Here is a 27,003-nt window from a genome sequence, read left to right on the forward strand (position 1 = left end):
TTTCGTACATGTCTCGTTTAGGCCGAAAGTCAGGAAAGAGGTCAGGGTGGAGATGCATATTCAGGAGATGTTTGCAAAGAATGATAGAGAATGGAATGGAGTAGGTGAAGGAGAAAAAAAAGTCTAGAAGGCATATTGGAATATATTGGAGAATGTTGCATTTAAGAGTTGAGAGTTGAGAGAAGGCTGAGTAGTCAGGAAAGGAGGTGGAGAAGGGGCATCCAGAGAGGTAGGAAGAACCAGAGTGACCCTGAGCTAGGGCAGTCCTGGGTGCTGGTCATCAGATAGTCCTGCCTCCCTTCTAGGAGCCTCGTGGGATGGGCGTTCCTGATCCCCCTGTGTAACTAGGGGACACATATGATGGTTTTTGGTCAATGAGCTGTACGTGAAAGCAGTATGTCACTTTAAGCCAAACATTTAAAGCTGATGAGACACTTGAGACCCCCTTTCCTCGCTGCCGTGACCATGGTTCCAGTAGCGACTGCCCTGCGGGTCCACAAGGGAGAGGACGTGGAGCAGAACCAGAGACCATCAGGACTGAGAAACAACATCTTTGCTGTAAGCCACCGGGATCCTTGGAACCCACAGAACAGCGTGGCCTTTCCTGATGGATACACTCGTGAAGGAGTTTCTACAAGGAAGATGGTGGCCAGCAGTGCTGCGTGGGGCCGGAACAAGGGGACCAGGAAAGCAAGTGGACATCAGTGACCCTCACGCTTGGGCTGTGGGCTCAAGAACCAGACTACAAGGCGTTAAGGAATGAAGTCCTGAAGGCAGAAGATGTAGACTTCAAAATATATGGGGGAAAGTCAGAAAAGAAATGGGGTAGCATGAGGGCAAGCCAGGTAGGGAAAGGCTTAGGCTTTTATTCCTAAGAGAAGCCAGTGAAGAAGCAAAGGGATAATATGAATTACGCTCTGATTTGCCCAAGCTCGTCCCTCCTCTGTCTGGCCGGAAAGCAGAAGCGAGGCACTCGATCTCCTGCCCCTGCAATGTTTTCCTTTCCTGGTTGCACACTCACTCCAGGAGGTGACCAAGGGTCAAGGGGACTGAGCTGAAATTGGAGGGGGTGGGGGAGGCACAGAATAAGAGAGGGGGCTCCTAGAAATACCCTGGTAGTAGAAGGATGGAGGGGAGAGGGAGGAAATTGATGGAAAGATGGTCATCTCGAGGAAACTGGGAAGTTTGAGAGCCCCTAAGAATTGACCGCCAGGATGTGAGTTCCCACATCTATCAAATGGGGCTCACCCTTGTCACGCAGGGTCATGGGGGAGATGAGAGGGGATGAAGCATGCATACCAGCACATGACACACTGGAAAGCTCCATGCTCATGGGATGGAATCAGGGCGGGAAGCCACTGTTCGAGGTAACTTTACCCAGAGAATCCACTGCCTCTGTTGCTGCCAGTGAGGCCGAACTCCCAAATCAGCCACCATGGCTTGCCCAAGGGACAAGCTCAAGTCTACACCAGCTGCCCACAGAGTTCTCGCCCACTCCAGGGTAGGCAGAGGTGGAAGACCCCAGTTCCATCTGTAGCCTCACTCCTTGATCCTGGGCAAGTCAGCTCACATTTCTAAGCTCCAATTCCTGATACATCGAAAGGAGGAAATGAGACCAGACAACTTCTGAGAGGCCTCCCAGCTCTGACATTTTAAGATGCAGTGATTCGATTAGCCCTCCAGCTGTACTTCTTAGATAAATAAAACATAAAACTATTTATAATCAATTACACTTGAAACAGTTACTAGATTATTAAGTAGACGAACAGACAAGAAAAAAATAACAAAAGAACTAATCAATATCAAGTGATATTTTGGATCCGTAATCCCTTGACTCAGTTCTCAGCCCAATGACACACATAATCTGGCCACATTAAAACCCCTTTACTGCCGATGAAGGCTCCAGCTGGGCCAGCCAGCCAGTGGTGTGCCCTCTCACTGGCCAGCTCACAGGGCCCCTGCCCTGTGTCTGCCTGCAACAAACAGGCTCCAGCTGTCAGATGCCTGAGACAGGCGGTGCACACATGTCCAAGCCCGCCTGTAATTGCAGCCCACTCTGTGATGGAGAGCGTGTGTCACTGAAGCAGAACACATAAAATTAGCACTTGGGTCTGTGCTCACCCTGAACTTCATCAGCATTCAGGGTGACACATGCTAAGATGCAGGAAGAGAAATCCTAAGCTCTGACCTGCTTTAGCCCTTAGCCCAGTCAATCTGCTCAGCAGAAAATCAATCCTGAGATACCCTGGGAGGCTGATATCCAGGAAAACTTCCCCCAATCTCTCCCATCACTGTGTGATCCAATCAGCCTCTCTCTCTCTCTCTCTCTCTGACACACACACACACTCACACCTACTTCAGCAATGGCCACCAGGGTGTGTTGGCCATGACACTTGGAGCTGATCCCTGGGTTTGATTATTCCCTCTCTGGGTTTGATTATTCCCTGCCTGGGTTTGATTATTCCCTCTCTCCGTGGCCTAAATGGGGTCAGACAAGCCTGAAGACTCGGTCATAAATTAGCAGTTGCCCGTGATAGTGGAACCAATTTCCACTGACGGCAGCCTCCAGGTCCCACCGCTTGCTGTGGGCCAGCTCAGGTTCACAGCCTGGTGTGGGCAGAGCACGTCTGTTCTCCGGCAGACTTGGCTCATTTCTACATCCAGCTCGAGTTGGCTGTGGTCTTCTGGGGAAAGCAGAATTCTGGGCTGAGCACACGCCACCCCTCCCCGAGGCGCCCGCCCCCTCCCCTGCAGTTGGCAGCTCTGCAACCACAGTGGTGCTGAGGTGAGCCTCATTGAATCCTCTGGTGGAACGAGCAAGCCCTGGACACAGGCAGCGTTCCTTGAGAAGTCACTAGGCCTGCAGCAGCCCTGCCTGTGCTGATAGGTGTGCTCCTCACCAACTGCTCTGGGAGGCTGGGGCCGAGCAGCTCTGCCTGCATTCACTGAAGAGGTACGGGGCCAGCAGCACACAGGGTCTGCAGCACACATGGGTCTGCTGCCTGGTGCTCCACCTTCACGAGTGCAAGAACACTGCACAGTCCAGACTGAGGAGAGCAGCATCAACTCAGCCTGCTGCAGCATCATCTGCATCCCTCTGGGTCCTGCCTCAGCCAGGCCTCCCTCTGCTCCTGGCGCTTATGCTCTTAGCACAGCAGTGCAGAAGCCAGGTACCAGGGTTGGGAGGCCTGGTTCTCACCTTCTTTCCTTCCCATCTGCAGGACCTAAATGTAGAAGAAAAGGTTTAGTTCTCTGAACATCACTTTCCCCTCTCTAACATGAGATGTCTCACCTGGACTATCTCCAAAGTTCCAGCTCCCACAGAGACACTTTTCTGTGTAAACTTGCTTCAGGGGCCAAATCTTACAGACAGGTATAGAGAGAAGACTGTAAGAGCAGAGGGACTTCAGGAGCACCATGGAAGCTCCTGGCCTTCAACACTGTCCTGGTCCCCCACCGGAGTTCTAGAAATTCTGCCGGAAGAGATTCAAGTCCCGGGGCAGGTCACTCACCCAGACTCCAACCATTCTTAAAGGTGCCTCCGCTAGGAAAGGAAACACTGGGGCAACTTTTATTCATCCATCTCTTTGTCTCCTAGTGAGGAAAGGTACCCTCCGTCACCTACAACTGAAGGTGAACTGGCCTCATTTTGCTTTTCCATCCCTATGCCCCAACCTGCCCTGCATGCACCTTCAGCCCAGACTCAGGGGCAGACTCACTCTTCCCTGAGCTTCCCTTTCATCATTCCACCTTCTCTTGTCACAGAGAGAATAGCATATGCCCTTCACAGGTCAATCTGCCTCTTCATTAAAGAAGGTGTTTAAGGCCCCCTACATGGCACTCCCTGCCCTGAGTGTGAGGGGCTGTTCTCACCTACAGGGAGAGCAGTGTCCTCACCCTGAAGACCAGAGGGAAAGCAAGGGAGGGCCAAGGAGAGGCTCAGTGTGCCTCTGGCAAATGTGGCCTTGGCCACGAGGATATTAAGATGTCCAGGAGGGAATTCTTTTATTAAGACGGAATCTTCTGGTAGGCGTCTGCCTAGACCTAGAAACTGAAAAACTCAGACAAGGTGTCTAAGAAACTGCCAGGCCTTCAGGACTAGAAGGCAGATGACAGAGATCAGCAGCTATGAACTTGGAGGATGTGCTGTGAGACCCAGGGCTTCTGGACTCCTCAGTGCCATTTTTCCTTGTTCTTTTCTTACGGATGACTAATCAGTCACTGTCTTCTGAAATTTTAGTCTGCCTCAGCTGCTCCAAGGAAAATCAGGGTTGAATGATGTTCAGGGTAAACTCAGGACTAAGGTGCTTAGTAAGAACAACTATGTTTATTGTCATGAATCTCTTGATGAAATAGACAATTTTGGGGGAAGCTGAAAGTTACCGGGATTGACTCAAGAAGAGTATTCTCTGAACAGACCATCAACCATGAAAGAAGTTGAAAAAAATTGTGGAAGATCTATCTCTATAAAAGAGAATTATGTATAGAGAATGATCTTTATAAAATCTCAGTTTTATGGATGAATCCTTTCAGATTGTTCTAGAGCAGAGAAAAAAAGTGGAAAACTTCCCAATTCCTTTTAGGCTACCATAATTTTACGATAAACCTGGCAAAGATAACATAGAAATAATGTATAATGTTACATATGTAATACTGTATATGCATAAACACGTACACACATACACACACACATACAAATACAGACCAATCTTACTTATAAGTATAGTTTCAAAAATACTAAGTGAAAGACCAATAAATCAAGTCCAGGGGCTATTAAAAGAATAATTCGATATGACTAATGCTATATTTTTTCCTGGATTGTAATGAGAGATGGGAGAAGAAGAATTGGGGACTGGGATTATAGGTCATTTTTAAAGTCATTTTTTTGCAAAAAAGAGCAGAAAATTAGGGCAGTAACTGGTGAAGTGGCCAAAAGAATGTTTTGTTTTTTCCTCCCTGTGGCTTGTAGGATCTTAGTTCCCCGACCAGGGATCAAACCCGTGCCCTCTGCAGTGAAAGTGCTGAGTGCCAACCACTGGACCACCAGGTATCACCCAGAATTATTTTTTTTTTTTTAATTATAGGATGGAACAGATAATAGCATTTTCTTCCAGTACGGAACTTGGTGATATATGAGAAAAGAAGAGAGAATTGCTAGAGTGATGTCTTTGAGTAAGCAAAAACGGTACACAGATGAAGTGATTGGCTTTAAATAAAAACTCTACCTAAAGAGCACAGTCATAGGACTTTAGAACAGAAGCAGGTTGGTAGATGGACATGCCGATGGGAGACTGGGTGCTCTAGGAAGTGTCACCGATTGAGTTCTCTGGAAGCAAAATTAAGTTGAGTTTCGAATGCTTAATATTTATTAGGGATCAACATCTATGGAAGGGAGAGGGAGGGAATAGGATTATTTGGAAGAAAAATTCAAAGTACTGTGCATGCCCAGCAAAGCCTTAACCAGCTCCAAAGACAGCTTTGGATTTGTCCCTTGGTGCCTTTACGCCACTGCTACCCTCCCCCCTAAACAGATTTTGGATTTGGGGTACTCTGAATAGTCTACTCTTATGCTCATGCTAAAAGCTGGTTTTGGGCGTATATCTGCTGACAGCTCTCCCAGCAGCTGGGATAATGGATCTTTTCTTGAAGGGGTGATGTGGATGATAAAGCTCTATATCCAACAAATAGAATCCCTTCCATTTTCTCAGTACCAAGAGGTAAGCAAAATACCCAGAAGAGCAAGGACAGTGAAAATGTGGTGGGAGAAGTGGAGGGTTTGGAGATAGAAGGAGAGGCATGAAATTGTCACCTAGGCGGGGACTAGTGAACAGTCTAGGGAAATATGGTGCAATTCCAGGCAGCTCTAAGGGTGCATTTTAGGGGTAGTACTGAGGAATTTGAAGTGATCCCAGATAGCATGGTGGTCTGGTTTTCTCCAATCACGTTCAAGTATAAATGTGCAGCTGCAGGAACAGAATGAGAAAGGAAACAGAACTGAGAAACCAGTTAACAGGGGCCAGATCATTAGGGACTTGCAGGCCATGGAATGACCTTGTTTTTTTTCCCTGAATGGGATGGGAAGCCACCCCAGGGTTGTTTATTTTCATCCTTTTGACTTTGAAGAACAATACACTTATATGGAATTGCTTAGCACACACATGTACAGCCTAATAAATTACCACCGAGCAATCACACCTGGATGTCTATCCAGGTGAAGAAATAGGGCACAGCCAGCACCACAGAAGCCCCCCCTTGTCCTTCGCCAAGTATTATTCCCTTCCACACAGTGAGTGTTTACTCTCTTGACATTTATAATTAATCCCTTTCTTGCTATTTTGTTTTCATTTTTAATGTTTGTATCCCTAAAAACTAAAGGTTGGGTTAGGTGGTTTGTACTTTCCTTTTTCGTCTTTCCATAAATAGAATCAAATAATATATCCTTTTTGTGTCTGGCAGTTTTGCTCTACATTGCTTTTTTTTTTTGGGGGGGTACACCAGGTTCAATCATCTGTTTTTATACACATATCCCTGTATTCCCTCCCTTCCTTGACTCCCCCCCCCTCGATTCCCCCCACCCTCCCTGCCTCAGTCCTCTAAGGCATCTTCCATCCTCGAGTTGTACTTCCTTCGTTATACAACTTCCCACTGACTATTTTACAGTTGGTAGTATATATATGTCTGTGCTACTCTCTCGCTTCGTCTCAGTTTCCCCTTCACCCCCTGCCCCCTCCCATACCTCGAGTTCTCCAGTCCATTCTCTGTATCTGCATCCTTGTTCTTGTCATTGAGTTCATCAGTACCATTTTTAGATTCCATATATGTGAGTTAGCATACAATATTTGTCCTTCTCTTTCTGACTTACTTCACTCTGTATGACAGATTGTAGTTCTAGCCACCTCATTACATATAGCTCCATCTCATCCCTTTTTATAGCTGAGTAATATTCCATTGTATATATATGCCACATCTTCTGTATCCATTCATTTGTTGATGGGCATTTAGGTTGCTTCCATGTCCTGGCTATTGTAAATAGTGCTGCAATAAACATTATGGTACACGTTTCTTATAAACAAATGGGACCTCATGAAACTTAAAAGCTTTTGCACAGTGAAAGAAACCATAAACAAGATTAAAAGGCAACCCTCAGAATGGGAAAAAATAATTGCCTATGAAACAACGGACAAAGGATTAACCTCCAAAATACACAAGCAGCTCATGCAGCTGAATACCAAAAAAGCAAATAACCCAATCCACAAATGGGCAGAAGACCTAAATAGACATTTCTCCAAAGAAGACATACAGATGGCCAACAAACACATGAAAAGATGCTCAACATCACTCATCATCAGAGAAATGCAAGTCAAAGCCACAATGAGGTATCCCCTCACACCAGTTAGAATGGCCATCATCACAAAATCTGGAAACAACAAATGTTGGAGAGGGTGTGGAGAAAAGGGAACTCTTCTGCACTGTTGGTGGGACTGTAAGTTGGTACAGCCACTATGGAAAACAATTTGGAGGTTCCTTAAAAAACTACAAATAGAACTACCATATGATCCAGTAATCCCACTACTGGGCATATACCCAAAGAAAACCATAATCTACATTGCTTTTGAGGTGCATTCAAAGTGTTGCATTTTTAAGTTCAGGTTGCCACAGGATCAGACCTAGGTTTGGTTTTCAGAAATTCCAACTCCGCAGCTATCAGGAGATAGTTTTGTGAAGGGAGTTAGCTTCATCTTGTTTGCTTCAGGATAATACAGTTTTCTGGGTCTTTACCCAAGTTTTAGGGTTAGAATTTAAAGCCCTGCATTCATCTCTCTTTTTTTCTCCAATCTCTCCAGTCAACTTAGAAGAATCACCTAATACAAAGTCCTTATTCCTTATTTCCACAGTGATGTTTTTTTTGCCAGCAGCTACTTGGTCAATTAAAACTTTGTCTTCTCTAGACAGTAATTGTTTAGTTACCTCATGCTTTTGTTCTATTGCTTTTGTATATGGGCATTTTTTATCTTCATAGAATGTTTTTAGACTTTGAGAACTTAACCCAAACTTCCCTCCTTGTCACAGTATGCCTGGACAGAGCTTTGTAAAACAGACACTGACAACTGAATTTATTAAGGTAAAGCTATTTCCCCTTTCTTTTAGTGTGAGTCATTTCTTGTTACAGTAGATTGGAACTCAAACTCTACTTATTTCTTAATCATCAAATGTACTTAGTTTCACCAACTCTGAGCAACTCTAAGCAGCAAAGTGGCACAAGGAGTGGGGAGGAGGGAGTAACAAATCAGAGCAGGTGGGAAGAGGAAGCATCCTTCAGTCCTCAATCCCCATCAGAGCGGAAACTCCTGCAGCACACAGCCCCTGACACCACATCCAACTAGAATTGACAACTAGGGTCTACTAATCATTCAGCTACACAGCAGAGATGGGTACATTTTAGGATTTAACTCTATGACTTAGCCACATGGCTTTTGAATAATGTGTTTTGCTAAGTTCTGAACTACACCTCCTATTCTAGGTCTCTACTAGACAGTCTCAACCCAGTTCTTTCAGTATTTATTTCTAATATGTGGACAAGTCATCCAATTACCACGGACCTCTCTTTCCCATTAAAGAAAGGAAGAGAAAGAGTTACTCATCTCAATACAATAAATATATTAGGCAGTAATTTTAATTTTACCATATTTAAACTGTAGACATGCAAAAAGCATTATCTGCCTGCAGTCATGTGAATGCCAATCTTATAGGAAAAGGTTTATACAAAGAATTCTCTATCTGAGGTGAGAAACGATGTGAGAACATTTTAAGTATTTATCTTTATATTGACTACTAGTTTCAAGATAGAGGGCCATATGATTTTAAAAGCAGCACTGTTAAGATCAAGCTTGGGATGATGAAGACTGTCATATTTGTCTTTCCCAAATGAAAGAGACAACTTGGTTCCTCCTGTTAAACTCCGAAGATGCACACAGCTGAAAAAATACAGCTCTGAGAACCAAATGAGTGAGATGCCAGGGGTACAATTTAAGTAGCAAGTTTTATTTCCCTCTTCTTCCCTAACAACCCTCACATCCTCACCAGCACCCCAAACAGAACTCCCTTCAGTCCCCGAGTGAAGGGCCGAGAGAAGTTGGAGTAGATACATTTACCCTGAAATCTATACAGAATAAGAGTAAATCCTAAGATTCATCACCTGGGGGTACCTGTTTAAAAAGTGGTTTCCTAGATCTCATGTCTACTGAATTTGAATGCGGGGATAAAGTCCAAGAATGTGATTTTTGAAGGTTCAAAAACCTTGAATAAGGGGGAAGGCAACTTGGACCTAAGCAGCTTAACTGAAAGCAAAAATCAAATAGTACCATTCAGCTCTTCCGTTTCTTCAGATATTAAAGAGCTACTGTCAAATATCTACTGTCCATTTTTGGACAAGGGTCTAAAGATTTTCTAAATGCCATGATGATTTTAACAGCTTACTGGTTTGCTATAACTGACTGGTAACATCTCACTCTTCCCATGCTTACAGAAAACTTTTGGGGTTTTCTTAGCGCTTTTAGATATAATCTCATTTAACTCTTACAATATTCCATCAACCAGGAAAAGGCTGTGTCATAATCTATGAAGGCAACTCCTAAAGAGAAGCTGCAATAACATTTCAAGAAAGAATCATAAAGCACAACACATGATAAAGTCAAGGAATTACCACAGCAAGAACCTCTCATCTCAGGACCCAGGAACCCTAAAGAGTCTCCTCAGCCCATGAGGAGGCAAAGTGGGGCCTCGGTTGCAATCAGAGTCCACACGCAGACTAATGTGCATACAAATATTTTCTAAGAGTGTCAAGGAATGAAAGATGGAAAACACCAATTTAGTAGAAAGTGCTGGTCTGAGGATCAGAGCTAGGTTTAAACCCCTCGCCACCTCACTAGTGACCTTAGTGCCTTAACTTCTCTGGAGCCCCTGGTCAGGCTGCTCCACAGGACTAGTTTAGGCGACTCCCAAGGCCTTTTCTATCGTGAAACTTCTGTAATTTCCATACGTTTATGTTTCATGAGTCATTTAATTACATTAAATTGCTTGGTCATTTAATCAAAAACTCTAAATTCAGTCTGTCGTTCAATAGGTATTTATTAAGCACTTAACCTGTGCCAGGCAACCAAGAATGTGGGAAACAGATACAGAAGACACAGTCTCCTAGCATGGGGGGTAAATACTCCTTACTGTGGATAAATAACATATTTTATGTGAAGAGTCCTTATGTCTCTTTAAGTGGTTAAACAGTAAAGCACACTGGATCTGTGCCCAAATAATGGAAATCTACATAGATAATGGAAAGCCTGCCTGTGCAAAATTAATAAATATTAACTTTAATTATAGACATGGCTTCTGCCAAGATATTAGGCTTTTCTTCTTTGTACCCTTCACTTGCTTTAAAAAAAAAAAAATTAGAACATTTAAATTTACTGGTAAATAAATTAAATTTTTGCATTTACAATCAAAATCAATTTTCAAAGTATAAGTTTATAAAAATAGTTTATTTCAAAGACTCTCAATAGGACTTAACATCTTATTTTCACATATACCAAGAAGATAATCAATATGTTCAGTATATTTTAATCCATGATGAGGGTGCCCCAGATCTATTATTATTAGATCTACATACATACGGTTTAATTGGACAGGGTTCAAAGTCTTAATTAAATATATTACATAATTGGATTCCCCCCCCCAAGTTTAATGTTAAATTTTCATGAATACAATTTCACAATGGTTACAATATATATGAATTTACAACTGAAGGAATCATTTAGTAATTTACAATGCTTTAAAAATCTAGCTCCATAATCTCTTTCTTTAAAAAAAAATCCTTCCCACATATATATATGTATATATATATTCCACATTTCTCAGGAAATGCATATGTTCACCTAATAGTAAGGTCCAAAACGAGAAGCACTACTATCCCCAGAAGAGGAGGGTGGAGGCAGGGGTGGGGGGGGCGGGGGTGGGGGTAGGGAGTATGGTAGGGGAATTAATGGGTGAGGAGCCACAGCAGGGGCCACCCAGCCCATGCTGGCAGGTGCATGTGGTGGTGGGGGTGGTGGAGGGGGAAGGAGGGAGAAGTTATGCATGTCAAACCCAGGAGGAGAGAAGGGATACTGTGGCATCATAGGGCCATCCGGTCTCTGTGGTGGAAATCCTGAAGTCTCCTGAGGTACCATGTGCTCTGAGTTATAAAACTGTGGAGGTGGGGGCCTGTCAGGGCAAGACCGAGGATATCTGCCCCGGGAAAATCCTCTTGTGAACTCTCTGTTGTGATATCCTTTTGAAGGCTCTGAAGCAGAGCTATGAACATTCCAATTCTGATGTACTTCTGCAAAATCTTCACCTTCGGGGGAAAAAGCATAAAAACAAAATTAAAATTAATACATCAAAAAAACACTTTAAAATTCCAATAATGCCTTATTTAATTTCCAGTATATCTTATGTTAATTATAATCATATAAGGCTTAAAATGATTAATTGTAAATGAATTTAAAATGCCAGAGGATCAGGAAAGGAAAAGTCTAGCAAGACAAAACTTTGAGACAATAACCAGTTGATTTCAGTCGAACACCAGAGAGAAAACTGGACACCACCCCCACTCACACTCTCAAAGGCTCAGTAGGGGGGACCTGCTAGCCCTCCCACCAGAGTGGTCAGAATAGGCTGAGCAGGGAGCCCGTTTCCAGCCTCCCCTCAATGACAATGGAGGTCACATGGGGAACCTGGACTTCCATCTCAGCCAGCAGTAACACAGCCTTCCTACACTTCCTGTACTGGGGGTGGAGTCAGAGAAAACCTGGAAAAGCCAGGACTTTCATCACTGCCCAGCATAACGAGGCCATCCCCCACGGTGTCAGGAGCAGTAACAAAGCATTCTTATCCCCACCAGACCCAAGAGAAGGCCTGCCCATGCGCAGCAGAAATGAGACACCTTCTGGCTTCAGAGAGCAGAAGCTAAAAAGCAAAGCTTAACTCCTATCCCCACTGGTAGTAACAGTGATAATGCAACCTCCTTCCTTTCCCTGACAGAACAGTTTAAAAACAAAAACAACGCAATAACTAATACGTACAAGTTTCATTTCATTTATCACATTCGTTAGACCTAGAGCCAAGAAGATTCCAAACTCAATGAAAAAGGAAAACTAATTGAGGCCAACACCAAGAAGACAAAGATGTAAAAATTATCAGAGAATTCTTTTAAGTAGTCATCATAAAAACACTTCAATAAAAAATTAGGAACACACTGGTCTTCCTAGGTGGTGCAGTGGTTAAGAATCCACCTGCCAATGCAGGGGACATGGGTTCAAGCCCTACTCTGGGAAGATTCCACATGCCACAGAGAAACTAAGCCCGTGTGCCACAACTATTGAGCCTGTGCTCTAGAGCCCATGAGCCACAACTATTGAGCCCACGCACCTAGGGCCCATGCTCCACAACAAGAGAAGCCACTACAATGAGAAGCCTGCACACCACAATGAAGAGTAGCCCCTGCTCACAGCAACTACAGAAAGCCCGTGTGCAGCAACGAAGACCCAACACAGCCAATAAATAAATTAAATTAATAAATTTATAAAAAAAAAAAATTAGGAACACACTGAAACCAGTAAAAAATTTTAAAATCTCAGCAAAAAAAAAAAAAAAAAAAAAAAGCATATACAAGGAAGAAAGAAAAAGGTATTTTAGAACTGAAAACTCAATCAAAATTAGAAACTCAATGGAGATCTCATCAGAATGAAGGGACAGAGGAAATGATGGGTGACTGGAAGACGGAACAACAGAAAGTATCCAGTCTGAAAAGCAGGAAGGAAATAAACTGGGGAAACAATGAGTTTCAGGGACCTGTGGGACTGTAACAAAATATCATCTTCGGAATCCTAGAAAGAAAGGAGAAAAAAAATGAGGTGGAGGAAGAAACAATGACTGAATACTTCTCAAATCTGGCATAAGACACAAATCCAGATTCAAGAAGCTAAACAGATCTCAATTAAACCCAAAGAAGTTTACACCAAGACACATCACAAACTTTCAAAAACTAAAAACAAAGAGAAAACATGAAAGCAGGGGAAGACAGAAACGATACCTTATCCACATGAAAAAACCAACTTGAATGACAGTAGGTGTCTCATCAGAAACCAGGGAGGCCAGAAAGAAGTGGCACAACATTTTTCAAATGCTGAAAGAAAACTGTCAATCTAGGATTCTATACTGAGTGGAAATATCCTCATGAAAAAGGGAAATCAAAGAAATTCTCAAATGAAGAAAAGCTAAGAATTTGTCTCCAACAGACCTACCCTAATAGAATGGCTAAAGCAAGTTCTCTAAACAGAAACAATAAAAGAAAAAGACCAACATCAGGAAGGAAAGAACACAGAAAGCAAAGATAGGAGTAAATACAAGAGAATTTCCTTCTGAGTCTTCTAAATCACGTTTGATGGTTGAAACAAAAACTATAACAGCTAATGTGAGTCACTGTATACACAGGAAATAATTAAAGCAATTTATATTATCAGTAAGAGTAAATAAAGCAACCTATATACAGAGGTAAGGTTTCTACACTGCAATTAACCTGGTAAAATGACAACAGCAGTAGATTGTGATAATTTATGTATATATAATTTAAGATCTAAAGTAACCACTGAAAAAAACTATACTAATTGATACAATTAACACTCCAGATAAATAAAAATTGAATTCTAAAAAATGTTATAGTAACCATAGGCAGGCAGAAAGAAAGACAATAGAGAAATAAAAGCTTGAGAGAATACAGAAAGACAGATTTAAGCCCTTACAAACCAATAATTACATTATATATAAATGGCCTAAATATACCGATTAAAACACAGAGGTTGGCAAAGAGTGAATTAAAAAGCATAACCACAGTCTATAAGAAACATATTTCAAATGATACAGTCAGATGGAACAAGCTGCAATATGCAAACATTAATCAAAAGAAGGAGTAGGTATATTAACACCAGATAAAATAGGCTTCAGAGCAAAGAAAATTACCAAAGAGAGGGACATTTTATAATGATAAAGGGGTCATCTACCAAGAAGATATAGCAACCCTAAATGTACATGCACAACTACACGCTCTCTCTCTCAACAACTGACAGAGGAAATAGGCAGAAAATCACTAAGGATAGAGAAATTTTCAAAACCACCATCAACTAGGTCTAATTGACAGTTACAGAACACTCTACCACACAGCAGCAAAATATACATTACTTTCAAGTGCCTGAAACCATATACCAAGACAGACCACAGTCAACAAAACTTTGTTAAAAAAGTAGAAGAAATGAAATCATACAGATTGTGTTCTCAACCCACACGGGAATCAAAAATAGAAATCAGTAGCAGAAAGATTACAGAAAAATCTCCAAACACTTGGAAACTAAATAATACTCTTTTAAATAATCAATTAGTCAAAAGGGATGTCTCAGGGGAAATAAAAACAAAGACGGAAACATTAAGCTGAATCATAGTAAGTAAAACATACCAATACAACAAATTTAAGCAGCAAAGTCTTAAATAATATAAGCTCTCACCTCAAGAACCTAGAGAAACGAGACAAAAATAAACCCAAAGCAAGCAGTAAGTTAATGATAGAGCTGAAAGGATGAAACTACAGAGAAACAATAAAGAAAAACCAATGACATAGAGAATTGGCTCTGTGAAGGAGCAACATAACTGGCAGCCCTGCAGGCAAAGCTGAGAAAGAAACAGAAGACACAGATGACCAATATCAGGAAAGACATCAAAACAACTTTACACACACTAATTTGACAAATTAGAAGCAGCGGACCAATTCCTTGAAAAATACAACCTATTATAATTTATCCAATGTGAAAAAGATACCATTATTGAGGAAATTGAATTTGTAATTTAAAGTCTCCCAAAAAAGATCTCCAGGCCAAGGTGGTTCACTGGCGACTCTTACCAAATATTTAAAGAATTAACACCAAGCCTACAAAATGTTTTCAAGAAAATAAAAAAAATCCCAGCTCATTTTATGAAGCTATTATGAAGCTAGTATACTCTGCTGACACCAAAACCAGATAAAATAGTTGAGAAAAAGAAAAGAAAAGAAAAGGAGAAAAGAAATCCAATATCCCTTATGCATGTAAATCTCTCATGCACATAAATCCTTATCAAAACATGAGCAAAATTCAACAACACATACAAAGAATTGCACACCATGACTAACTGGTTTATGCCAGTGATGCTCATTCAATATTCTAAAACCAATGTAATCTACTTTATTAACAACGTAATGAAAAAGTCGTTATCAATCAATGCAGAAAAAACAACTGTCAAAATTTAATATTCATTTGTGATTTCTGAAAAAAAGCTCAGAGCAAACACAACTAGACAGAAACTTCTTCAACTTGACAAAGAAGACCTACAGTAACCCTACACCTGACATTATACGAATGTTGAAAGACTGAATGTTTTCTTCTAAGACCAGGAACAAAACAAAACATATAGTGCCATAAGTTATAGCCAGTAAAGGTAAGAAAAAGAGCTAAAAAAGCATACAGATTGGGGGGCGGGGAGGGAGGGACACACACAACACTGTTCCTATTTGCCACTGACATAATTGTCTACTACACTGAAAATTTCAAGAGAAAAACTGCTAGAACTAGTGAGTTCAGCAAGGTTGCAAGACACAAGCTAGAAATGAACACAAATTAAACATGCAACACCATTTACTCAGGTGTATCTCTAACAAAAAAATGTACAGGACTTTCATTTTGAACACTACAAAATGCTGGTGAAAGAAATTTAAAAAGATCTAAATTAAACATGGTATATACCATGTTTGTGGAATGGAAGACTCAATACAATTAAGATGTCAATTCTCTCCAAACCAATATACAGGTTCAACCCAATTCCTATTAAATCTTAGCAAGACTTTCTGTCAATATAGGGAAGTTTATTCTAAATTCATAAGGAAAGGCAAAGAAACTAAAATGGCTAAAATAATTCAGAAAATTTTTAGGAAAAAAAATAATAAGAGAAAATCTTTGGGACACAGGTCTAGGAAAGAAATTCTCAAACTCCATAAAAGAAAAGCTGGTAAACCGGACTTCATCAAAATAAAAAATTTTTGTTCTGCAAAAGATCCTCGTATGAGGATAAAAACACAAGCTACAGACTGGAAGAAATTATGTACAAACTCTCATAACTCAAGAATAAAACACAGAAACACAATTAGAAAATGAACAAAATACATGAACAAAATATATCATTGAAGAGATATACAGATAGCAAATGAGCACATGGAAAGATGTTCGATATCATCAGGCATTAGGAAATGCAAGTTAAAATCACAATTATGTATTATTACATACCTAGCAGAATGGCTAAAATAAAAAAGAATGACCATACCAAATGCTAGTGAGAATGCAGACAAACTGGGCCACTCATACACTGGTGATAGGAACATAAAGAGGTGAACCCACACGAAAAACAGCATGACAGTTTCTCAAGAAACTAAATATGCAGTTACAGTGGATCCTTAAATAACACAGGTTTGAACTGTGCAGGTCCACTTTTAAGCAAATTTTCATCAATATATACACACTATACGATCCACAGTTGGCTGAATCCATGGATGCATAACCACGGATAGAGAGGGCCAACTGTAAGTTAGTCACACACAGATTTTCAACTGCATGGGGAGGGGGTGGGAGGCGTCAGTGCCCCTAACCCCAAAGGCGTTCACTTGTCAACTGTATTATATAACTCAACTGTACTCTTGAACATTTATCCCAAAGAAATGTGAAAATCTGTGTTCACATAAAAATCTGTGCACAAATGTATAAAGCAGCTTTACTCATAAAATCCAAAACTGTAAATGTCCTTCAACGGATGAATGGTTAAACCACCTGTGGTATTTTCGCACCACAGAATACTACCCTGGAATGAAAAGAAACTTGATACAGACAACAGTCTAAATGGTCTCCAGAAAACTATGCTCAGTGACAAAACCCAATCACTAATTCATACAGTCATTCTTGACAGGACAAAACATATTACAGAAATGGCGCATGGATCAGCGGTTGTCAGGGGTTGAGGAGGAGGCAGGAGGTGGGAAGTGGATGTAAATTTAAAAAGCAACATGAGGAGGGGAGAAAAAAAAGGCAACATGAGGACCTCCTTCTGTGATTGCAGCATGTCAACAGGAAATAAAACATCTTGATTTTAGCTTAAGCACCATATCATTTAATTCTAAAAATGGAAACAAATAGGTTTCTTTAAAAAAAAGAAAGTACTGATGAGCACAAATGATTCTACCAAGGCTTAGTCTGCCTTTTACCCCTAGGAGCCACTTTTACATCTATAAGCCTGAAAACCCACCACTGAATATTCCCTGTGACTCTCCCACCACATCCTCCGCTATGGAATGCCTCCAAAGCTAGCCAGGTGCCAGAATGTAAAGAGAAAACTCCCATAGGTTTCTTTCAGTTTTATTACTGAGGGACTTGTATAGATGTAAATGAAGATTTAAAAAATACTATATATTGCATTTAACTCACGTGACTCATTAAATTCAGATCTGAATTTTTTCCGGCCTTGAATCTGAGATTTTTTCCTCTGTCTGGCTTCTTTTTCCTTTTCATCATCACTGAAATCTAAGGCCTTGAACAGAAAAATACATTTTTATGTCACATGCGTTTACCAATCCAATGGTACATACTTGGAGGTGAGGAGAATAAGCCTATTACTTAACAGTGACCCTGAAAGAAAGTTACCCTTTTCAATACTTAATATTTACACCACTAATATTCAAATCTGATAAAAAAATACTTTTTTTGATAAATGACCTAATGACTCTAACACAGGTTAATCAGGATGAGTACTGAAGATTTTACTTTCTTCTGTTCTGAATTCTTAGAAAGTTTCAGATAGGTAACTTTAAAATGCTGATCTGTAACACCCTTCAGATATGGGTATTCCCTGATTTCCAGCTTAGAGTCACGATTCATCATAGTGCCAGCTGCCAAACAATGCTAAAGCAAGGAGTACTCAGGAATACACAAATACATAAATTACCAGCTCTATTATAAAAATGGAAAAGAATGTTATACCCTTCATTCATTCAAAAATTTACACACACCCATTACATGCCAGACACTGTTCTAAACACTTTATAGGTACTAATTCTTTTAATAATAGGTCAGGTATAAGTAAGCACTATAAATAAACAATAAGGCAAACTAAGGGTGGAGAAAATCACTAGGATGCTATTCAGACAGGACTGTAGAAAAAGTCTTTGATAAGTAGATACAAGCATGACCCAACTTTCAAGAGGAAATCACTTTCAATTACAAGAGGGAAAATTGAGATATTACTAAGAATTGCGGTCCACTGTTATAGCCTACTAAAAAACCAAGACCTATGAGCTATATACATAACTCCTATGATTTCTTGGAATTCAGGTATTTTATCCTATTAATTTCAGAAAATAAATACTGTCTGTACTTCACTAAAAAAACACTGTGTACATGTGTTCACATTTAAAAGGAAGAAATAAAATATATATGAAACTTTTTGTATGGGATTTTCATTATGGTCTTACTGAAGTATACTGAACCGTCCATGAACCAGGAGTTCACATGCCTCAGAAATCTATAATCAAATTCAAAAGCATCAACTAATTTTAGTACCTTGAAACACATGATCTTTTACTACTTATCTTAATGTGCTAAAATTTTTAAGCTCATGTTAAATTTGGTATCTGACAGACATTAGAAAGTACTGAGATCAGATAGAAGACATTCCTTTCTCTGAAACTGTTCAGTCAAATGAGAAAACAGATAAATAAGTCAATAAACAAATGCTATGACTTAGTGCTCTGGGATAACGGGGCTAAAGAAGAGGAAGGAGGGCAAGGAAGGCTTGACAGCAACGACCCAGGATGAATCTCTAAGGACGAACCAGCAGTGACCACGGGAAAGGAGGCTTTGGGGAGTGGGAGGGACGTGTGCAGAGGCACAGCATGTTAGAGACAGAAACACGGTTCTCTGAGGAAAAGCAAACGCTTCTTACACAGCAAGATTTGAGACAATGAAACTGGAGAAGTTAATAAAGACTCTTAGCGGACCAGTTTAAATAACTGGGCATTTTTTGGCATTAACTGAAAAAGCAGGAGGGATGTATGAAAGGATCGTAACTGGCAACAGTTTATTTTGGAGAGACCACTTCGGCAATATTTTGCCACCACCTCCCAAAATCAGGGAAAAATTCACATTTTTCTTTTATACAAATTAATTTAAATTTGCATTCACTAAACACATTTATTCAACTCAGATTATGCATTCATATGTTAGAAATAGATGTGGAAATAAATAAGATGTATTCCCTATCATGCTCTTCTAGCAAATTCAATTTTCAGAGCATGATTTTTTTTTTAAGTTAAAATCTCACAAATTCCAAATTCTAATCTATGATTAAGACCAGGCAATAATCCTATACTACAAAATCTGACCACAATAAAATAAAATTTAGAATCTCAGTTATGGAAATAGAGACATTTGGTCAACTACTTGGAAAAAACAACTCCCTGAACTATGCTGGGACTTAATTTTATAATTAACCTAATCAAACCAATTTTATAAACTATTAACAATTCCATAATTAGCAATTTTAAAGCTTAAGTATGAAACAATAGGGATGTACTAAAATATTTGGATTTCACAAGAAATATGTTTCACGAACTTTGTGAATCCCCAAATACTTTAAGATGCCATGAACATAAAAACATTAAGTCAATCTTCAGAATCTCAGTGGAAATCACATGTACACATGACACAAATCAGAAAACATAATCCCACAGCAATGTCATTACTAAACTAGGACCGCTTACTGGTTAAGTGACCCTCTAAGCAGGCATTCCCTGACTCCTGCTTCAGCAAAATCAGAAATTAACACAGACCATGAACCTTCAAAACTGCTTAAGAACATCTAAAATAACCAAAATTAAAGCTATAAATACTCAGAAACTTCATCAGAATGACTGAGCATATTTAAAAACTCTCACTTATAATAATTAACTTTTCTTTTAAATTATATAAATTCACTCTATTTTTAAAAATGTATATACTCATTGCTGTAATTTTCATATTTTAGTAACTCAAAGACCATATATACCAAGCTACTTTGAGACATAAAAATAGTCTTGCTGGTATGGACTTAAGAAAGAAATTCAAGAACACTCTTTTTAGGAAGGTAATCATACTGTAAAAAAAATGGAGAAGTAGGTAGACTGCAATGATTTTGTACCGCCAAAAGAAAGGCAGCTTATTAAAAAAGCACCATCAATAAATGTCTTCATGTCCCATGTGGTGAATTTACTAAAACAAAGAAAAAAAAAATTTTAAATAATGACAATACTGCTTTTGCCAGACATCAACAAAACTGATTAAAAATAGGACATTACAAGGAAAATGATAAGCTGATAATTATTAAAATGTGACTGAAACTTTTTTTTCTGAAATGATCACAAACTCTAACTGCGAGGTATACAAGCCATCTGGGAGAGGAGAAAGCACACAGACTGGCAGAAGGCAGCGTAACTGGTGAGCAGCCTTGAGGACCTCCTTCAGGTCAAGAATGATGAATTTATAAGGTTATGTCCTGCCTTCCTTTCTCAAATACTGTGTAAAATGACACTTACCTCTGGTGGTGGTTCTTGATCATTCTTCCATGATGCATCTGATCCCCTATCCCTAGTGGAAAAAAGAAAGATGAAAGGGTCAAAGTACTTACTAAGATTCTGTTAAGTGCTTAAGATTCTGTTAACCTAATAGTATGGAAAATAATGAGGTAGAAGACCTAAACTCAATCTTAATTTGCAATATATATGAAAATAAAAGAATAAAAGCTCATTTATGTGTTCTCTACTTCATTTAAGAAGATGTGGGAAGGGCACACATAAATATTAGGAGAGGGGGATCAGAATGGGAAGGTGAGGCTCTGTTGTGCAGGGCAAAGTGGTTCTGCAGTTCCTAAGGAGCTCCAGGTGCTCTGACTTTGATACTTTCATGATACCTGAGCTCAGCTCATAAACTTCCTTTAATAAATGCTTATCCAATACCACAGGTCAGATGCTGTTTCAGGTGACAAGGACATAAAAAGGGAATACGAGGCATTCCCTTGTCTAAGACTTTACAGGTTCAACAACAGAGATAACAACATGAAGTTCTTCTTCCTCAATTTACCTGAGGAATATTAACAATCCTCCCTGAATAACCAAGGCTCACTCCAAGAGCAGGTGAGACAAAGGCTATCTAGCTTGGGGAGGAGGAGGAGCTTTGAAGATTCTGTAGGAGAGTATAATCACAAGCATTAACTACTTTTGGTGGGAAATTTTACACTCTATAAGCAACAAAAGCATGTAGATCTATTATAAGTATGATTGTAATTTCTGAAAGTTCGTTTTTAACCTTGTCTGTTTAATCTTCTTGATTTCAGAGTTTGACAATATTTGTTATTCAATTACATTAAAATACTACAAAGTATTAGGAGTTGATGTTGTTCTCACTGCTTGAAACCAAACCTCAAAAGTAAATGGAGAGTCTCAGGAATTAATTTATTAAAATTATTAATCCATTAATCCATAATCCATTAAAATCAATTTACAGATGTCTGTGGGCTGGCACAACACGAAAATCATTAAGCTTGCTCTAAAATTTTAATTCGGAATTTTGATATTATATATGAGGCATTATCGATGATTTTTCCACTTTTAATTATTATCTCACACCCATGCATTTATCATAGCTCCAGGACTCCTTTTTGTGTGGACACTATCTCACAGCCTGTAGTGCCCTTGGCATGAAATCTTTTAAAGACATAAATGGGAAAAGTTCCCCAACTAGGGCATTATCACAGAAAATCAAAATCTACTACAGAAAAGATCAAGCAACATTTAACAGCATCTTTAACAAGAGAGTAAGTTCATGGGAAGCTAAGATTAAAATAGACTAACTAAAAGCAGGTAAGCTGGAGAGAAGTTGAACTTCTCCACCTTAGAGGCAAAGGAGTCCCCAGGACCAACACAAAAAATGCAGTATAGAACAGAACAGTCTCTATCAGGCAGGGCTTCTGCAGGGTGGGCTCAAATTCCCAATTCTTCAGTTTCTTGTTCTTTCTTTCTAGGACAAATTCTTATTCTTGCAAATCAGAACAAAGACTGCTTCTAAATCTACCTAAAAACATCTTCAGAAAATCTTTTCCAACTATCTAAGCAAAAATATTTTATCTGTTAAAAGCTAAATATATGGCATATTCAAAGTAACAGCCTAACACCCAAAAGGAATGAAATGCTAATTATATAAGGCATGATTTTAAAACAAACTAAAATCTTTATACCCTTGCTGTCTATTTAATTCACCTTTCTTGGCAACAGTTATTTAGAAAAATTAACCTTACGTAGCCTGAAGAACCCCTTAAGTTCCTTCAGATAATTATGTGGATTCTTAAACATGAGTTTAATCAATTATCAGGAACAAAATGTTTATTTCAGCGATTATTTCCAATAACTGAAACTCAGACTTGATTTACTATAAAAGGTAAGTGGTAGAGAGACCTCGCAGCTGGGACTGGTACCAGGGTTTGACAAGCACCAGGGTTACTACTCACTGTATCTCCTGAAAAAACCACACCCCTAATGCTTCACCCGTATTTCAAGTTTCCAACTGAAAGACAGCTAGACTTCAAAGGGACTTTTGTGATAAACTGAGTGCAAAGTCTTTCCAGATTTAAGATCTCCTCTCCCTGAGTCCTTTGTGGTCTTTTCCTCCACCTCCAACTCGGCAATATTTTTATTAGTTCATATTCATTACATCTTTCCAAAGCATTCAACTTGTGTTTATAGAAAAAAACCATCCTACTTGAATTCATATGCCACTGGTTTGTGCAAAAATTAATTATGTAATTATAATAACAAGTCTAACTGATATAAATAGCTCTACAGCTAACACCTGGCAACACAATTTACACCTGGCAAAAACACAACTCATCAGCAGGAACAGAAATATTACCAGACACATGCCACAGGCATCATACAGCACATTTACAGACAGAATGGAGACCACTGGTTTGCTGGTTAAGTCAACTTTGTTAATCACAGCTTGATACACAACGCACATTTTAGTTCTCTCTTCTACAAGTTTACAACTTACAAGCAACCTGAAATTTACTCATTTTTTTCTCCTTGAGAATCATAAAGTTTTATTCAATAGTGAAGCCTACGAATGTAATCCAAAGAAATTTTTATTTAAAATGGAAAAGTCTTTTTAAAAAAATTATAATACTAATAGTAAAGCAGCATATATATGAAAGAAAGTATATAATGGAAAAAATAATGAATTAAAATTCAGAAAATGTATATGGCCCAAATGTGGTCTTACCAGTTTTGATCTTGTCATTTTGGGCAAAAGATACAAATGATCTCTCTACCTGTAAAATTTGGTAACAATTGTAGCTTTCAGAGGTGTTACCAGGAAGATGAACTCTTTGGAAGACAGATACCATTTTAACTGCAATAAACTACATCACTGAGAATTACTCCTAAAATACAAACGTTAGATAAGCAACGAAATAACATGCCAATAAAGTACTCACTGTTTAAGCTTTTCTGTGAATATATATTGGGTGAAGTCCTTCATTGATGGAGCAAAGTACATAGTGTCCTTTATTTTAACACCTTTACTCTCAACGTGCTCGGAAGAATTAAACCGTAATACATAAAATGGATGTGCAACAGGTCCAAATATCTCAAATATCTATAAAAGAGAAGAAACAGAAAGTTCTCCTTTAACAATAAAATAATGACTTCAGAAGTTAATAATATTTAAAAAAAAAATCTGATAAATGTTTTCAAAGGCAATGTTGTCAATATTAAACCAATAAGTCTGTCATTTCTGCATACTCATAAAGCAACCATATTTTGATCATAAATGCATTAGCTTATCCCAGATTTCCTTTCTATGAATCTAAAATAATTGTAACAAGTTTGTTCCTTGCTAAACTTAAATCATCTTGGTGATACCAACTAGATGCAAATAATGAATTTTTGCTTTTATTATCGCTCATTTCAGTTGTAAAATACCAACAAAAGGATTACAATTGGCAACTTGTGAGAAATCAAATGCTGTCATTTTAAACCTTACGAAAAGAAACTTTTAGCTTCTGCTTTGACAGGTATTCGGCCACTTCTGCTGTTTCCACAGAGTCGTTAACATTTTTATAATATTAAACCACAGTATTTTTTAATTCAAAAAGTAGTAAAGTAGATTTAAACTTGAAATTGTTTATTTCTCAAAAACCAAAGATGCCATACAGCCTTTAACTTTTAAGTAAAGGAACTGCTTTTAGCATATCTATTATTTTATTGTTGAAAATGTTTTCTAAATGATGAAAGGAAGCCTCCTGATTTCAAGCTCTTCTCAATATAAATGTGAGTTTTTAAATATAATGTTTCTGATAAAAAATGCACATGTATTATAGAAACTAGACCCTGACTAATGTCAGTGTAGATTTTTCCAGTCTTTTTCCTATTAATAAACTTCTTGCTTTCGAGACTATATCGTAGTTTCGTATATTGCTCCCTTTTACTTAACTACTTTTTTTTTTTTAATTGAAGCATAGTTAATTTACAATGTGTTAGTTTCAGGTGTACAGAAAAGTGATTCAGTTATACACACAAGTTTGTGTGTATGTGTGTATTCTTTTTCAGATTCTTTTCCATTACAGGTTATCACAAGATAGTGAGTATAGTTCCCTGTGCTATACAGAAGGTCCTTATTGTTTATTTTAGATACAGTAGTGTGTATCTGTTAATTTCAAACTCCTAATTTACCCTGCCCCACCCCACTATCCCCTTTGGTAACAATAAATTTGTTCTGTATGTCTGTGAGTCTATGTCTGTTTTATAAGTAAGTTTATTTGTATCATTTTTTGAGTCCACATATAAGTGATATATGACATTTCTCTAACTTACTTCACTTAATGATAATCTCTAGGTCCATCCATGTTGCTACAAATGGCATTTTTTTTTTATGGCTGATTAACATTCCATTCTATGTATACACCACATGTTTATCTAGTCATCTGTCGATGGACATGTAAGTTGCTTCCATGTCCTGGTAGTTGTAAACAGTGCTGCTATGAACACTGGGGTGCATGGATCTTTTCAAATAACAGTTCTCTATGAATATACACCCAGGAATGATATTGCTGGATCATATGCTAACTCTACTTTCAGATTTTTAAGGAACCTCCATACTATTCTCTATAGTGACTGCACTGATTTACATTCCCACCAACAGTGCAGGAGGGTTCCTTTTTCTCTGCACCCTCTCCAGCATTTATTTGTAGACTTTCTAATCATGGCCATTCTGACTGCTGTGAGGTGATACCCCGTAGTAGTTGTGACTTGCAGTTCTCTAATAATTAAAGATATTGACCATCTTTTCATGTGCCTACTGGCCATCTGTATGTCTTCCTTGGAAAAATGTCTATTTATGTCTTCTGCCCATTTTTTCATTGGTTTGTATGGTTTTTTTTTATATTGACCTGTATGAGCTATTTGTATATTTTGGAAATTAATTCCCTATTTGTAGCATCAATGTAAATATTTTCTCCCAGTCTGTAGACTGTCTTTTCGTTTTGTTTATGGCTTCCTTTGCTGTGCAAAAGCTTTTAAGTTTAATTAGGTCCCATTGTTTATTTTTGCCTTTATTTCCATTACTCTAGGAGACGGATCTAAAAAAATACTGCTGCAATTTATCTCAAAGAGTGTTCTGCCAATGTTTTTTTAGGAGTTTTATAGCATTCTGTCTTGTATTTAGGTCTTTAATCCATTTTGAGATTATTTTTGTAACATGGTGTTAGAGAATGTTCTAATTTCACTCTTTTACATGTAGCTGTCCAGTTTCCCCAGCACCACTTATTGAAGAAACTGTCTTTTCTCCATTGTATATTCTCGCCTCTTTTGTTGTAAATTAATTGACCATAAGTGCATGAGTTTATTTCGGGGCTTTCTATCCTGTTCCACTGATCTCTTGCTCCCTTTCAAAGTCTAAAGTTTCTTTAAGTTTTTTATGTTAAATACATTCTTCATAAGCATAATTTATGTGGCTATTTAACACTCCTTTATAGATTTAGCAGAATTTATTTAACTTGTCATATTGTAGAATACTGAGACAGCTTCCAATTTGTTCAAGGTAAGAAATGATGCCACATTTCTGTAAATGTGGCATCATTTATCTGTAAATCTCTGTACTTCAGAGTTCCTAAAAACTGATTTGTAAGGGATGGAATTATTGGAGCCAAAAGTGTGATTATTATTACAAGTTTTGATGTAAATTACTAAGTAACTCTCCAAATAACTTAGACTAATTTAACAAACTGCATTGAAAGTACCTATTTTACTATATCTTCAGTTGCTGATTTCTGATTATTAAAGTTCTCATTTGTTAAAGAGCAACACAAAAAACAACAAGGACAAAACCTGCTTCAACAAATACTCAAAACTAAATGCAAAGAAAATGACCAAGAAAATCATGTTGTATAGAAATTACGGGAGGCATAGGTTGGTCACTTTTTAAAAATCCCTAATATTAAAGAATTCAACATCAAAAATGGAATTTCATTCACTAATTATCAAGAGGAACTAATCATTATTAGGATTAAAATGCAAAAGGTAGAAATTCAAATCTGAGGCTGCTCTCCTAAAGTCAGTGGGCAACGAGGAGGGAGATGGAAAGGGAAAAAAATCAAACAGACCACCTGGGTTGTAAACTCCATTTTGTTCCTTTTTTAGCTATTGTGATATTTTTAATAAATGGAGCTAATGACATTTCCTTACAGCGTTTCAGTAAATTTAAAGATATACAAAACATTTCGACACTGTAGCTGATTATTGTTGTTACTGAAGAGGAGAGGGAA

The 27,003-nt window shown here is 38.5% G+C and overlaps 1 protein-coding gene across 1 annotated transcript in view; it reads right to left on the reverse strand.

The window, feature by feature from the left end:
* Window positions 1-10,110: 10,110 nt before the first annotated feature.
* Window positions 10,111-27,003, reverse strand: part of NAF1 (nuclear assembly factor 1 ribonucleoprotein) — a 39,204-nt gene continuing 22,311 nt past the window's right edge. The window contains exons 5-8 of the mRNA XM_057729621.1: window positions 23,677-23,837; window positions 20,726-20,777; window positions 17,586-17,688; window positions 10,111-11,389 (exon numbers count right to left, since the gene is read on the reverse strand). Of these exons, the coding sequence (XP_057585604.1) occupies window positions 10,929-11,389; window positions 17,586-17,688; window positions 20,726-20,777; window positions 23,677-23,837 (777 nt within the window). The 3' untranslated portion in view covers window positions 10,111-10,928. The remainder of the gene's footprint in view (window positions 11,390-17,585; window positions 17,689-20,725; window positions 20,778-23,676; window positions 23,838-27,003) is intronic.

The sequence above is a fragment of the Hippopotamus amphibius genome, chromosome 3, assembly GCF_030028045.1.
Source record: "Hippopotamus amphibius kiboko isolate mHipAmp2 chromosome 3, mHipAmp2.hap2, whole genome shotgun sequence".
Lineage (NCBI taxonomy): Eukaryota > Metazoa > Chordata > Mammalia > Artiodactyla > Hippopotamidae > Hippopotamus > Hippopotamus amphibius.